This window comes from Protomyctophum parallelum (assembly GCF_964188405.1).
Source record: "Protomyctophum parallelum genome assembly, chromosome: 10".
In the NCBI taxonomy this organism is placed as follows: Eukaryota; Metazoa; Chordata; class Actinopteri; order Myctophiformes; family Myctophidae; genus Protomyctophum; species Protomyctophum parallelum.
In genome coordinates this window covers 25,042,351-25,056,849 of record NC_139704.1, presented here as the reverse complement: position 1 = coordinate 25,056,849, position 14,499 = coordinate 25,042,351, and the positions used below count along the sequence as shown (strand labels likewise).

At 42.5% G+C, this 14,499-nt stretch overlaps 1 protein-coding gene across 2 annotated transcripts in view; it reads right to left on the bottom strand.

Annotated features, from left to right (window-relative positions):
* The window catches only part of anxa11a (annexin A11a), a 19,010-nt gene extending 4,760 nt beyond the window's left edge, over nucleotides 1-14,250 (bottom strand). The window contains exons 1-12 of one of the 2 annotated variants that reach the window (XM_083775644.1): nucleotides 14,149-14,250; nucleotides 10,712-10,986; nucleotides 8,814-8,908; nucleotides 7,191-7,565; nucleotides 6,153-6,240; nucleotides 5,186-5,280; nucleotides 4,085-4,198; nucleotides 3,389-3,479; nucleotides 2,165-2,244; nucleotides 1,994-2,050; nucleotides 1,783-1,876; nucleotides 1,524-1,619 (exon numbers count right to left, since the gene is read on the bottom strand). In XM_083775644.1, the coding sequence (XP_083631770.1) occupies nucleotides 1,524-1,619; nucleotides 1,783-1,876; nucleotides 1,994-2,050; nucleotides 2,165-2,244; nucleotides 3,389-3,479; nucleotides 4,085-4,198; nucleotides 5,186-5,280; nucleotides 6,153-6,240; nucleotides 7,191-7,565; nucleotides 8,814-8,908; nucleotides 10,712-10,976 (1,450 nt within the window). In that variant the 5' untranslated portion in view covers nucleotides 10,977-10,986; nucleotides 14,149-14,250. The remainder of the gene's footprint in view (nucleotides 1-1,523; nucleotides 1,620-1,782; nucleotides 1,877-1,993; nucleotides 2,051-2,164; nucleotides 2,245-3,388; nucleotides 3,480-4,084; nucleotides 4,199-5,185; nucleotides 5,281-6,152; nucleotides 6,241-7,190; nucleotides 7,566-8,813; nucleotides 8,909-10,711; nucleotides 10,987-14,148) is intronic. The other variant, XM_083775645.1, reaches the window with a different exon arrangement.
* Between the last annotated feature and the right edge of the window lie 249 nt (nucleotides 14,251-14,499).

Below are 14,499 nucleotides of genomic sequence, written 5' to 3'. Positions count from 1 at the left end.
CTAGGCTTAATGGATGTGCACAATCTATCAGAGGAATGTCCTTATTTCCCCTAAAGTTAAGGGTTAGGTTAGTTCCCTTAGTAGGGTAAATTATTTCAGTGTCAGAATTGACGACATTGTAATTGCTAGCAAAGTAGAGATTACATATCTGGGCTGTATCCTGGACATCAAGCTGACAGGTGAAGGCAACAAGGGCGATCAATAAAGTAAATCAAAGGACAAGATTCTTGGGGAGAATCTCCTCCTTTGTTAACAAGAGGGCTCTCAGGACATTAGCTGGAGCTCTTATTCAGCCCATATTTGACTACGCCTGTACCTCCTGGTTCTCGAACATCTCTGTCACAAAAAATGAAACTTCAAACCTCCCAGAACAAACTAATCCGACTCCTTCTAGGCCTAGGGCCCATGGCCCACCTTTATGCAACGCATTTTGATGGCATAGGATGGCTCCGGGTAGAAGACAGAGTCAAGCAGTTGAAAATGGGGCTGACATTCAATTGTAAATTCAGCCCTGCCCTCTGTGCCCTCAGTCCCCATTTACTTAACTGATTACCTCACATAGGTGAGCAACTCTCACAGCCACAACACTAGACGGAGTATAAATAATGATCTGGTGCCACCCACATATAGAACAAATATGGGTAAATTCACTTTCCACAGCACTGCCACTCAGGTGTGGAATGCCAAAACAAACAAATCACTGGCTTCCTTTAACACCGGTTTGAAAAATCACCTATCAATGTCAGCGGGTCAAAAGGAGAGAAGATGACTGCCCAAACTCCCTATACCAACCCTTCGAATGTTTTTGAGATATCTCGATTATTGTCATCATTGTGTTGTGAATGAATGCATGGGACCCGAATGGAAACAAGACCGCAAGGTCTTTTTTCGGTGCTATCCTTTTGGATCAATGTGCTTTGACTGTACCATGTACTGTTTTGCATTTGTTATCGTCTAATAAAATAATCAATCAAAATAAACGAGTGCCGCGCTACGCAAAGTAGAAAAGTAGGGGAAAATTCAACACACAGTTGATTACACAGTTGACCTTCAAGGTCACACCAGCAATATCTAAAAATCTAATCTTTAGATCATGCAAGTATTGCTGGTGTTTCTAAAGTAAACCACAGAGTGCTGCGCTACGAGCTTGTAGATCTGCTATTTTTTTTAAATCTTGAAAATGTTGCACAAATCTTTGACTATATATTCTTTCAGAGCGAACGTTTCTAACTCAAATCTTTGCTTCTGGGGGGGGGGGGGGTCCCTGGAACATATGGAGGTCAGCAGCCAATTACATATAATTGTTGGGGTCCTTGACATGAAATAGTTTTGCTGAATAAATGTGTGCTACCGCTACGCAATAAATTGATGAATATAAGTCTAATCTACTAGTAATTACAAGACGATTATCACAGGAACAGCACCGTTCATAGTGAACTAGCACCGTACAAAAGAGTGGAGCACATAAATGGTAAATGGTGTATTTAATATAGAGCTTCTATCCAAAGCTTTGCCAGACTTACCCACTGCCACCATGCCACTCTCAAGGTCTCCTGACATTTCTCTGTCAATGCTCTTCTCAAGATCCCTGCCACACATCTGTTGGTACTCTTGGAACACTACACACACACACACGTCAGAATTTCAGTTGATATTCTCAGTTCTTCGAGTATTATGTTTGTATGAAGAAATTACTTTGTGACATCTCTAGTAAAGAAATGACTCACGATTTATAATTGACTTTGAAAACAGTGTGCTGTGCTGGTGTACTACATGCCATACCTGCTCTAAGATGGGGTTTGCTCCTGGCACACAGAACGGCATTGAATTTAGACTCATCCGTGCCCACTTTGTTCTCTCCAGCAGCGTAGAGGGACTATAAGAAGAAATGTTGACACACACACACACGCAAAGTAAAACAGCTTTGTATTAATTAGCAACACAGTGGAAAAGATGACCGATATACAGATATAAACGTTGACATTTATTTTACCTGAGCATCTTGTTTGGCCATAGAAATGTCCACAGTTTCACGTTCATCACGGTTACCCTAAAAGTAATCACAAGACGATCACAAACGGAATTGCTAATGCACATACATGCTGTACAGTATATGGGCCGATGAGGGTTTTATATTAGGGAGTAATGTGCGTTGAATCTGTACCTGGGCCAGCGAGACCAGGAGCCTGCGGAAGTGACCCGAGGTATCCCCTTCGATGAAATCCTCCAGTGACTTCTTGTACTCTGTACAAAAACATAACTTATCATGAAAGAACTCCCAATTACAGTTGCCTCTTAACACATCGTATCGGCAGATTAGTAATGGCCGATCTTTACTTCCGGTTAATTTGGGCAGAATTATGGGACAGCGCCAGAGTTAATTGGTGGCAGTCAAAGAGCTAACAAAGGAAGGCTAAGTAAGTGAAGTACTGTAGGTCAGACAAGTCGATAGACCGACACAAGGGTGTTGTCGGTCTATCGAGTTTTTCAATGCACTAGAGACCTTTGTCCCGGCTGCTATTCAGCTGCTGAACAGCAGACAGCACTTTATTCTTGCCTCTTTGCACATATTGCCCACTAATGCACTTTTGCTGACTTTGCTACTATTGAATGTCATGAATTCTTAGATCTTAGTCTTGTTTTGAATGTTTGTTGTGTGTATTTTTTTACCATTATCTGGCTGCAAACTAATTTACCGCAAGGGACAATAAAACTAACCTTGAACCTTGACCCCTGGGTGATGGATTATTTCTGAGACTTATTTTCTATCAATCCTGAGACAATAATTTGACGAGTTATCGGTCAATATGAGACTCAGGAGACTCCGCCGGTCATCAAATTATCATTTTAGGAATGCGACAAAAGTCCATGAATTCAAAGCTTCATGGGGTGTGTACAGTACGTTTTTGTCATTTTTTGAGTGAACTGCTCCTTCTATGTTCTACATAGTTACATAAAGTCAATTTAAGTTTATGAAATATCAGAGACCATTAGGGTTTTATGGAAGATGCTTTTGAACATGTATTCTATTGCTGGTCTGAGCTATTGTAATAGAGGGTCTGAGCGTGATATCATCATCATACCCGGAAGTTATGTGGGAACGCCTACTGAGTGGCAAAAAAAACGATGTACTTGCCTTGCAGCCTCACAGAAAGAGCCTTATCTGATTGCATTAAACGAGGTTAAGCAACGTTAAACTCACTTTAGCACTCACTCACTTTGCCACTCACTTTATGCATGCGCATACACTCCATACACTTGCAAACGTGAACTCAAACTGAACTCAGTTGTGGTGACTGAGAACGTTAATCCATTAATGTGATAGTGAATGGGGCCCCAACGTGTGCAGTCGTTGGTAGGATGGCAGTGAGAGAAGCAGGTTTTTTACCTCTTTTGAAAACCACGTTAATCTCCTTGATCTCAGCGTTGTTGCGAGAGGACAGGATCTCTATCAAGCAGGCTTCATCAGTTCCCGCTCCCTGTTGAGGATCAAACACTTGTCAGTTTCTGTCATGTTTCTATAAAAACTAAAAAGGTTATGTTTCTGTAAAAACAAAACTATTTACTACTAAAGTAAAGTAAAGTAAAGGCAGTCATCCGAGCACTCAATTTTTTTTTAACCTTTTGAGTTCTCGGACCGCTGCCTTTTTAGTATTCCAGTCCCACTGATCCTTGAAGCACCAGCCTACTTTACATTATATTTGTTTGCATCTGGTTGATTTTCTTTTTGTCGCTAAAACAAGTAGTCTACTTGTTTGTTTTGTTCCCTGACATAATCAGAAGTAGTACTGCAAATACATTTAATATGGCTTTGCAGGAGGCGAGCTAATCTCGCACACAATTAGCCCTTCGCCAAGTCCCTCCCCAACACATCCTTGTCCAATAGGCACGTTAGCAGCGAGGAGACCTTTGATATGGGGCTCTGGTAAAGCTGAAAACGTGCCCATATTTGAAGTTAATACATCATAGATATATGCAACAGGCTGGCAACATAGAATCACAGATTCACATAGGAGCCATGCCATGTTTACATGTGGATTCTGAGATGACATTGTCAGACTTTCCTTTTTTTTGTAGCACAAACCTTGATGGCACTGTAGAGCTCATAGGCATCGAACTCGGAAGGGGTCTTTAGCATGGCCAAAACGAGCTTCTCAAAGTTTCCAGACAGTTCTGATTTCAGGTCCTTAATGAGATCCTGATAAGAGGTAAGAGACACATGGACATGGTTAGAATGATTCAATAGCCTGCTCTAATACTATATACAAAAAACAAATAGATGCCTCACTTGCCGCTGCAGTTCATTGGAGCGACGTGTCTCCAATGAAGGCAGGAAGTCAAGCGGAGGTGCCAGAGGGAAGGCACGCCGCGTTTCTGCCCAAGTGACGTGACGTCACACATGCGACTCCTTCATGTCTCTCGCTGTCACTTAAGTGACTACTGGCCAATCACAGCGCGTCTTTTCCGCGACTTATGTTACGCACACGGAAGCTTGACAAGCTTCCGCTCACGCTTCGCAAGGAATCTCAGGAAAATTGTGCCTTCAATTTTGACACGGCCCCCAGAGCCGGAAGAGGCGACTACGTTTTTATGTCTATGTCTAATACTGTTATGAAGAATCTGCTTGGGGGGAAATGCTCTGTGGCCCAGCTATAATGAGCTGTGAGGACATGCGACCCCCTGTCCCATTTCACTGGCAGCATCAGCACCTGTTGTCTGGATGTCATGATCACACTCTTAGTAATGCAATCCAAGTCACGCATTTATGTTTCATTTGCAACTGGTTGTCTGCCGAGAGGCCCAAATAAAGTATCATGTTAGTAGTATATATATATAGTCTTCTAGATGAGAATAGGGCCATTTGGAGGGCCAATAATGATCAATACCTATGTAATATATTATACACACATTTATTAGCCTGGATCCAGCCCAAAGACCCCGCCCAAGAAAGCTACAGTCTGATAATCAGGCTACACATTTATAGCATAGCTAAAGAGAGTGCGTGACGCTACCAGAGGGCCGTGTTGTATTTTCAGATAACCAGACAACTCTGATATTACGGCCTCGTCACATAATATTAGACACAAGCTCTACTATTGTTTTTCTCTCATGGTAAAGGACTTTATAACCCCGTTTCGAAAAGCAATTAATAACTAAAGAAGTTCAACATCATCATGAGAGGTACCTTTCCATAGGCAGTTTTGAAGGACTTGCACATAGGCACACGCTGCCTGTTGGAGCGACTTCCCAGCAACTCGATGATGGCATTTTCATCAGTTCCTGCACGGACAAGCCCACAACGTCAAACAACAACAACAACAGTACAGCCAATTACATTTCTAGTAGTTCACATAAGACTATACATTGTTGTTCATTCACTGGCATGAAGTGTTTTGAAAGCACACGCATATTATGTGCATTAACCCATTCTGACCTGAGATCAGATTCTAAAAATGTATGTTTGAAAATGACAGTTTTCTGAAAAAGCTATGTTTCTATGTCAGTCGTTCTTCGATTTTTCAAAAATAGCAGACCTACAAGCTCTTAGCGCGCCACTCGGTGGCGCGCTATGAGCTTGTAGATCTGCTATTTTTCAATAGCTAAAGCACAACATGATGCCAACACCAAAATGGGTGCCCAGTCAGAATGGGTTAAATTACCTCATACATGGCAAAATAGCTCATGTACATTTCAGGAGCGGTCCAATAAGGGCTGCCCAAGCTTCTAAATTATCTGAAATCGCTGAAAAAACGGGCATATAGTTCATTTTTAAAGAGACCTGCGTTTTTGCTCAGAGAAGTCGCGGTGCGACAACGCAAGCGTATTTATGTGAGCGCGGTGCCGTGAATTTGTTGCGCGCATGCTCGTTACGTGCACAGGCCCGCGACTCACCAGACCTGGATTCTGTTTCACTTTTTTTTACGCTTGCGTTGTTGCGCCCCTCTTGAGCAGACCTGGAGGAGACCCGTGTTGATCCAGGCAACAACGCCTGAGTTCCTCGCTTCACGTTTGCAAGGCCCTTTACTTGTACCCTCCTGTGTTTGTTGCTAAATTCTGTGCATGGGAACTATGCACAGAAACAAATTGCACGCAACTTTGTACTTTGATGAACTGTGATGTGATAATAAAGTTGATTCTGGTAAGGAACTCACCGAAGCCCTTCATGGCCTTCCTCAGAACCTCCACATCCCTCAGGGGGTCGGCTCCAGGAAAGTCCTTGATTGTACCCCGGAATCCTCTCTGAAAGAACAACTAGGGCTGTCACCATCACAAATGCATTACGTTGATGATTACTTGTCACATAAATAATCACGATTAACAATTGAAGTGTTTTTGGCATCGAACATAATTAATACAAATTAAATTTCTGCTTGGAATTTTAGACTTCATAATCAAACTGCACAGGGCAGATATGATAATAAAATAATAAAATAACGTAAATGTGCAAAGACACGTTTAATTTTATACTTTCACAAATATTTAAGAATAGCGGAAATAGATCATCTGCTAATTTGTGATGTGTTGTAAGCTTGTAGATCGGCCATTTCTGCTCATTTTGGAAAATGTATGAAAATGTATGTAGGAAGCAGAGCTGGCGGTAGCATAGACTAAAATGTTGAGGTTCTCTCTGGGAGTAACAAGGATGGATAGGATCAGGAACGAGTACATCAGAGGGACAGCACATGTCAGATGTTTTGGAGATAAAGCCAGAGAGGCCAGACTGAGATGGTTTTGACACGTACAGAGGAGGGATAGTACTGAGTATATCGGTAGAAGGATGTTGAGGTTGGAAGTGCCAGGCAGAAGGCTTAAGAACAAGACCAAAGAGAAGATGTATGGATGTAGAAAGAAAGAGGACATGACGTTAGTGAGAGAAGAGGAGGCAGAGGACAGGGTGAGATGGAGGCAGGTGATTCGCTGTGGCGACCCCTGAAGGGAAAAGCCGAAAGGAAACATGGAAACGATGTTGACAGTTATGCAAAATAATTGCCATTTTCTCAAATAGTTAATAATTGGGCGATTGTGTATTATTTGTGACAGGCCTAAGAACAAGAGTGACTTCACCATTGCAAATCAGTCAGTATATGAATAACTACAAAATATTATTTTTGCATCAGACTGACATTTCAAAACTTCGGACAGTAGTTCTACGGCATACAAGACCTTATGCCCTTTTGAACGCGTCTTACATTGATGGCAGGTGCTACCGGCATGGCTCCACCATAGCTTCCACCATAGGCTGGCATGGACGACGGGTTTGGTGAGGGGGCCTTCGGGTACCCTGCCCCTGGCGACGGGGCTCCTCCATAACCGGGCATGGAAGGGTTGGGCGATGGCGCGCGAGGGTATCCACCCGGGGCCTGGCCTGGCTGTCCAGGGTAGCCCATTCCTGGCCCTTGGGGCATGGTCCCTCCTGGCTGAGGGTACATGCCATATGGCTGTTGGTTAGCGGGGGGATTACCAAACCCCATAGGCTGAGGGGCTTGTGGGTACCCCCCAGGGGCTTGGGGGAACATGGACGGGTTTGGAGTAAATCCCCCCATGGCAGCAGAGATCTGTTGGCCCTGTGATTGGGAAAAGATTAGCATGCCATAAAAGATGCACAGAACCCTGATTTTCCCTGAATTATATGCAAGCAGAGGTCACACTTTATTTTATGGATGGTAAGATATCCCACTACCCATGTAAATATTTGACTAATGTCGTACTCGTAATACTTTTATCCCACATCTTGATTATGTACCTGCTATACAAGCCAACATCCAAAACAAAGGGTGACCATGCCAAATTATAAAATGTGCCATCAGCTTCTGAATTATCAGATATTTGTTAGACATTTGAATGCGACATAAATTACACAGATACAGAATTGAAACAAAGGTAAAGGGAGAAAGGTTGCGGCAGATTGTCAGGTTTTAAAAGTACAGCTGCAACTAACAATTATTTTCATAATCGATGAATCGCCCGATTATTTAAAAGACAAATATAAAGACATTAAAGATGAATAATTGATTAAAAATACATTTTGCTCAGCTGCATATTAGGCTGCTATTCAAATAAAAGACAAATAAATTCTTTACTCTTATTCGGACTGCATACATTTGATTAAAGAATACCTACACATCTGTCAGTCTAAAAGGTAATAATAAATATTCAAGCCATATTTTTGGTTCTTGATCCTATAATCCTGCACGCAGCTACAACACTGCAGGTAATCCTTTTCTTCAAGATGTTGAGGGTAAAATGGCCTCAGACTTTAGATAATCTTGCATAACAATAACATGTGATTCTGCATAGGGCGCCACAATTGTTATGCGTCATATTTTTCTTTGCAGTTGCTACTGTGCATGTGCAACTATCAGCAGATTGTAAGGAAAGAGAGATGGCTCACTCCTCTGTATCAGTTACATTTACACTGTTACACTGGAAAGACTATGGTTGAGTAGAAAAACGCCCACAATTGCAAAAAACTAATTTAATATTAAATGTAATTTTTAATTACGATTAATCGATTAATCGTTGCTGCAGCCTTCTTTAAAAGCACTGGCTCGAGTGGATAATGCGGTACATGATTATATTACTCATGCGAGAGAAGTGGAAAGGAAAACTGATGAAGCTACAGTACAACACAGAGGGTTATAAGATGGGACTTTGAAAAACCCTTACCGTATCACATAAATTGGATGTTTTGGATGTATAATTCATGCTAACTGGAACATTCAACGCAATCATGTGATTATGTTGAAATGCAGACATTTGAGGGTATTTTCTGTGGTGAGTGAGGGTGAAGGTGTTTTCCATTCAACGCTTACCATGGCAGGGAGACTGGCCGCACTGAATCCTGGGTTGGGCAAGTTGTTGAGACTTATGGAGGGATAGCCGCCCGCCGGCCCGCCACCCCAGCTGCCTGCAGCAGATAACAGACAAACCGAAATCAGATTAGACGTTGAAACAACGTCTAATCTAATAAAACAACGTCGTTTCAACGTCTGTATATAGACGGTCTACATTTAGACCTCGATTAGCCAGGCTAATCAAGGTCTAAATGTAGAAACGACGTTGTTTCAACGTCTAATCTAAGCCTAGACTGCAAAAAAACTTTTTTAGACCATTTTTACCCCAGTTTTTAGACCAATGTTAGACCATTTAGACATCTAAAAGCCTTGCTCAGTGGGTCACTAAGTTGCCGACTAGTGCAGAACTGCCAACTGTTGATTTCGTAGACTAAAACTAAGGCGAAAGATGTTTTTTCCACTGACGAAAACTAGATGGAACTAAGCTATAAATGGTGCATTTATATAGCGCCTTTATCCAAGGCGCTTTACAGAGATTGTGCATTACATTCACCCATTCACACACACATTCATACACCGATGGCAGCGGAAACCATGCAAGGCACCAACTAGCACATCGGGAGCAATTAGGGGTTCAGTGTCTTGCTCAAGGACACTTCGACAGTAACTCTGGGGGAGCCCGGGTTCGAACTGGCAACCTTACGGTTACAATCCAGGCACTCTACCCCTGAGCCACCGCCGCCGCGGTGATGACTAAGACTTAATAGATTGACAATTGCAAATAAAAACTAGACTAAAATGTTAAGAAGGGACTAGTCACTAGTGGACAAGAGATGCAGTATAAGTCATTTTACAATCTGTTGCATGCTGATCTACAAGCTCACAACGTGTTGCGCTGAAACGCGTTGTGAGCTTGTAGATCGGCTATTTTCAGGTGTAAAAACAGTCATTACGGCATCAAGGCCCGCCACAATTCAATTTAGTCGACTAAAATCTTATGATATTTACTCGACTGAAACTAGACTAACACTAAAACATTCCGGGTGACTAAAATGTGACTAAAACTAAATGAAAACTATTCAAGAGACTACAGTATGACTCAAACTAAAATCAAAATGTGCTGCCAAAAACAACTGCTGCCAGAAAGGAGTGGAATCTTGTCCATATTGGATTGAGACAGGAATGAGCCGTCCTTAATTGCTCATGCTCACTGTCCAGTGTCTCAGTCCTCTACCAGCTAGCAGGTTGAATAAGAGGCTCCAAACAGCAGACACACTGAATGAGCAGTCAGTGTGAGAGAGCTGCTTCTCTTAGCAACAGCAGAAAACACAAGCATTCTCTCACTTAAAATCTAAACCCTGTGATGCCCGTTACGTACACAGAGAGTACATGACTGTCACTCACTGTCCATCTGACCTCTGCAACACACACACACACCACCTTTTAATTTTCTACGTAGGCTAGGCACAGGTGCACTGAACAGTAGGGCTGACACGATTACAAATTTAACTTGACGATTGTCACAAATAATTATGATTAACAATTAAATTGTTAGTTTTTTTGCATTGTACACTGGAACGTTACAATTCATATTTCTGTTGGCCTTTTAGGCTTCGTAATCACAGGCAGATATGACAAATAACTTACTTAAATATACAAAGAAATCGCTGGCATATTTAAAAAAAAATCTTCTTAGCGGAAATAGTTGATCTACAAACTTACAACACGTCATGAAATGACGTCCTGTAAGCTTGTAGATCTGCTTTATTTTGTTTAATGTTTGCAAATGTATGGACATCTCAAGATGGAAACGATTGACGATTATGCAAAAATAATTGCCATTATCTCAAATAATTGGGATTAGGCGATTAAGCCATAAATGTGACAGGCAGGAGGCCTAGTGAACACAGCTTTACCTGCTTGTGGCACGGGTGGGTATACTCCGGCCTGAGGCGGGTAGCCCCCTGCTTGTGGGGGGTAGCCCCCTGCTTGTGGGGGGTAGCCCCCTGCTTGTGGGGGGTAGCCCCCTGCCTGCGGTGGGTAGCCTCCGGCCTGGGGAGGGTATGCTCCGGGCTGGGGAGGATAGCCCCCTTGTTGTGGAGGGTATCCTCCTTGCTGGGGAGGGTATCCGCCTTGCTGAGGAGGGTATCCTCCTTGCTGAGGGTATCCAGGGTAACTCATGGCTTTAAACCTGGAAAAGTATTGCCAAAAAGACAGCCATTATAATTACCCATTATTGACTGGCATCGGGTTTTTATTAGAAAATAAGCAGCCTCAGGGTGAGGAAATAAACCTATATGTACAATATGTATGTACAGTATGTATGCATGTATGTACTGCCATTGGTATTTCATTCTCTTTTTTTGTTGTCGTTGTTGGTGCCACAAACAGATTCACAGATAAAACAGTCGTTTGTTCAGCTTAGAGCTTACTGATGATATGTGGGCGATGGCACCTTTAACACAAGTTGAACATGTTGCCATAGCAATGAGAGTTGAAAACAGTACACACACCAAGTCACACACAAACGCCTCCTCCCAGTTCCTTGCTTAGGATTCTCATTCCTCCATGGGAATCTAGCTGAGGAAGTACTCTCCAAAATCCAGAGAAGATCTAAACATATAAAATAAAACAAGACATGCCCACCAGATCGGATGGGTAGTGGGTAGGGTACTGGATCCAAAAAATAGCCAGTGACATAGAAACCAACATACTGTATGCACTCAGAAGAGTTTTTAATTTGACTCAGAGCCAAGCAGCCTTCTATCTAAGGGAGAGTCTGCTTGGCTCGAAATTCGAAACGTTACCACTTTTGCCAATTAAAATTGTTTGAACGGACTCTAGTTGGCGTGCAGAACTTTCCGTTTCCATGTCAATAATAAACAAAGCAAAAGAGGATGTGGTCCATTCAGCCATTGTGCTTAACCTTCCTGAAACGTCCCTCTGACAACATGCAGTTCAGATCAAGTACAGAGACATTCAGGTGCTATTGTGAAACTAGGCTGTGACAGCTGTCAACCATTTCATCACTATGGTTTGTCTATTTTAGGAACATAATGAATTGAACTGTATTGTAGTGTCACGTGTACAGTATGACATACTATAGGCAGTGTATTGTTATTTTTCCACTTGACCAGCAATTCTCGACCCGTGGGGCTGTGAGGATATTGCAAGTGAGACCCCAAACAATTGGCAAAACACCACGATTTAATTGATAACATAACAAAAAAAAAAAAAAAAAAATGCCAATCTTAAAACCTTGGAGAGTTTTCATTGTGATATCGATACTCGTTAGTAGGAATTTAAGTAGGGTTTAGTTCCATTGATTGATTTGATCGTTAGGAAGAATCTCTGAAACTGGACAAACTGATCTCTATAGTCATTTAAGGCACTATTTGTTGATGCAACACATAATTAATGACTGTACCTGTTTTCTGTAAAGCCCAGTGTATTAGCAAGCATCATAATGTCCACTATATTTCACTTTATGCAAAATTGTGTTATTTGTACTTTGTGATCATGTTGTACTCCTTGAAAAAGAGAGCAGTCATTCTCTCAATGTTCTTCCCCAAATAAGTAAAGTTCAATAAAAAAAATAGTTAAAATAAACATGCTCCTCTGAAAATGCACGCTGTCCACCCCACCCCACCCCCATCTAACACGGCAGCCAAAATGTCAACTGGTCGGATCGGATGGGTGGTCCACAAGTGCTTTTGAGAGTTTCAAGTGCCCCCCTGATCCAGAACCAAAGATCAGGTCTAACCTGATCTTTGATAATATCCACCCATGTATCACATGCCTGGGTTTTACCTACAGCAACTGTAGTGGCATGGTCTTGCATGAAAGGCTAAACTCATGCTTTCATAAGACAACATTTTTTTAAACGGGTGACAGCAGGCAGCACAGGATGCTGAGGAAACTCTGCGTATTGCAACAGGCCCACTTGTTCCATGGCCAGCCCGACAGCGGTTTTACATGGAACACACTCCTCCCGTTTTTCTGCTTTGCATTTTATGGACAATGGAAAAAATTACCATCGTCTCCGAATTTGAATTGGTCAACACTGTGACTGTGCTAGAAAAAAAAAGTTCCCTCATCGAAAACAAAAGTTCACTTTCAGATGACACAGTCACAGAGGCCATTCACAGAGAGAATGTCTGACAAACTGTGACAATAATTATAGCAACAGATGACGTTTGTAATCTAGCCCAAGCACAGCTAAGACCAACGGTGACCAACCCAAAAATAAAAACGTCTTAACAGACTAAAAAGGGTGACAGTTTCAGACAGGTTGGAGAAGGGAGTGAATCCCCCCCCCCTGAACCACACATAATGTGAGCCCAAGTATTTGACCCCAGAAATAAAATGTTGACAGTTGAGGCTATAATTAGGCTTGCTACACATTTTTGTTAGGTTACTTCTAAAATACAAACCAATGTTAGTGTGTGGCAACTGTAACGTTAGGTTTATAGTAGCTCTGGTCCATAGATCTAATGCGCATTAGAGCTATGGATTAGGCCAGTTGGGAAATCTTATCTGACCTCCCACAACCTGAACACTACGGGGGCTGGGGCTTTAAATTAACAGCTACAGCAGAAACTAACAATGATCATTTAGACTAGAGTGGCACAATAAAGCATACCGTAGTTTCATTCTGAGAGAGCAGCAGGCCCAGGGCAGGCCAGTAAACACGTAAGTGTCATTTCAATTCATCCATCCGTCCTGGTTCTAAGGTAGCCCATTTAGAATGTCTGTGATTTTACATACATTTCATGTATTCCAGTATATGAAATGTATGTAAGATAGATCACACTTGACTTCACAGACATTCTTGGGATCGTTCTAAGGAGGAGGCCTATGTGCGCACCCTTAAAAGTGCCAACTTCCTTATAATCCCCCCACAGACAGACGGGCCCGGGCCGTGTCTAACATTACTGCAATCTCCACAACACAGCCAGTAAGTAAGTAAGTAAATAAAGCAAGTTAAAAATAGACCTTTGTGGCTATAGCTCCACCGAATCAAAAGTCCACTTTTAGATTTACAACAACCAAAACAACGATAGCTGCACCGTTCGCGATGATAAACCGTCAAACCGACCGATCGGTTAGGTATAATATATAAATGCAAACAAGCGAGCAAGCGAATAACGAGGAAAGGGAAGACAAGAGGGAGGCTTTCTTGTAAACGTTTATTAGCAGTAGTAGTAAGCAGGAGCAGCCGTGGTGGAAGTTAGCTGCAAACGTACGGGGGCTTGCTGCTACAGCTGTACAGCACACAAGACGGAACATAACCGACGATCATCATCTTTCTGACACTAAATTCTAATAAAAAACCAATGTTTTCGTCACTTACTTTTCGTCTGTCTTCAATCCACACCCAGAGGAGCTCTCAGAAGAGAGAAGAGTCAACGTCAATCCGTGATGTGTATTCAAAGTGGAGGTGGGCGGGGGGACACGGCCGACGGCCGTGCCATTTATGCGTCGTCGCGAGGCGGTGTCTCGCGCAGAAATAAATAGCCGATCTACAAGCTCACAGTGCGTCGCTTCCGCGACGCACTGTGAGCTTGTAGATCGGCTATTTCTTTTTCTTGGTGTCCGCCCAAGCGTCCATCGTCATGCCCTGCTGAAGCAAATAACGGCCAGTAGTATTTACCTTGTGTGGTGAATGGTGGTGACGCATCAAACTTAAGTTGTAAAGTGTCAC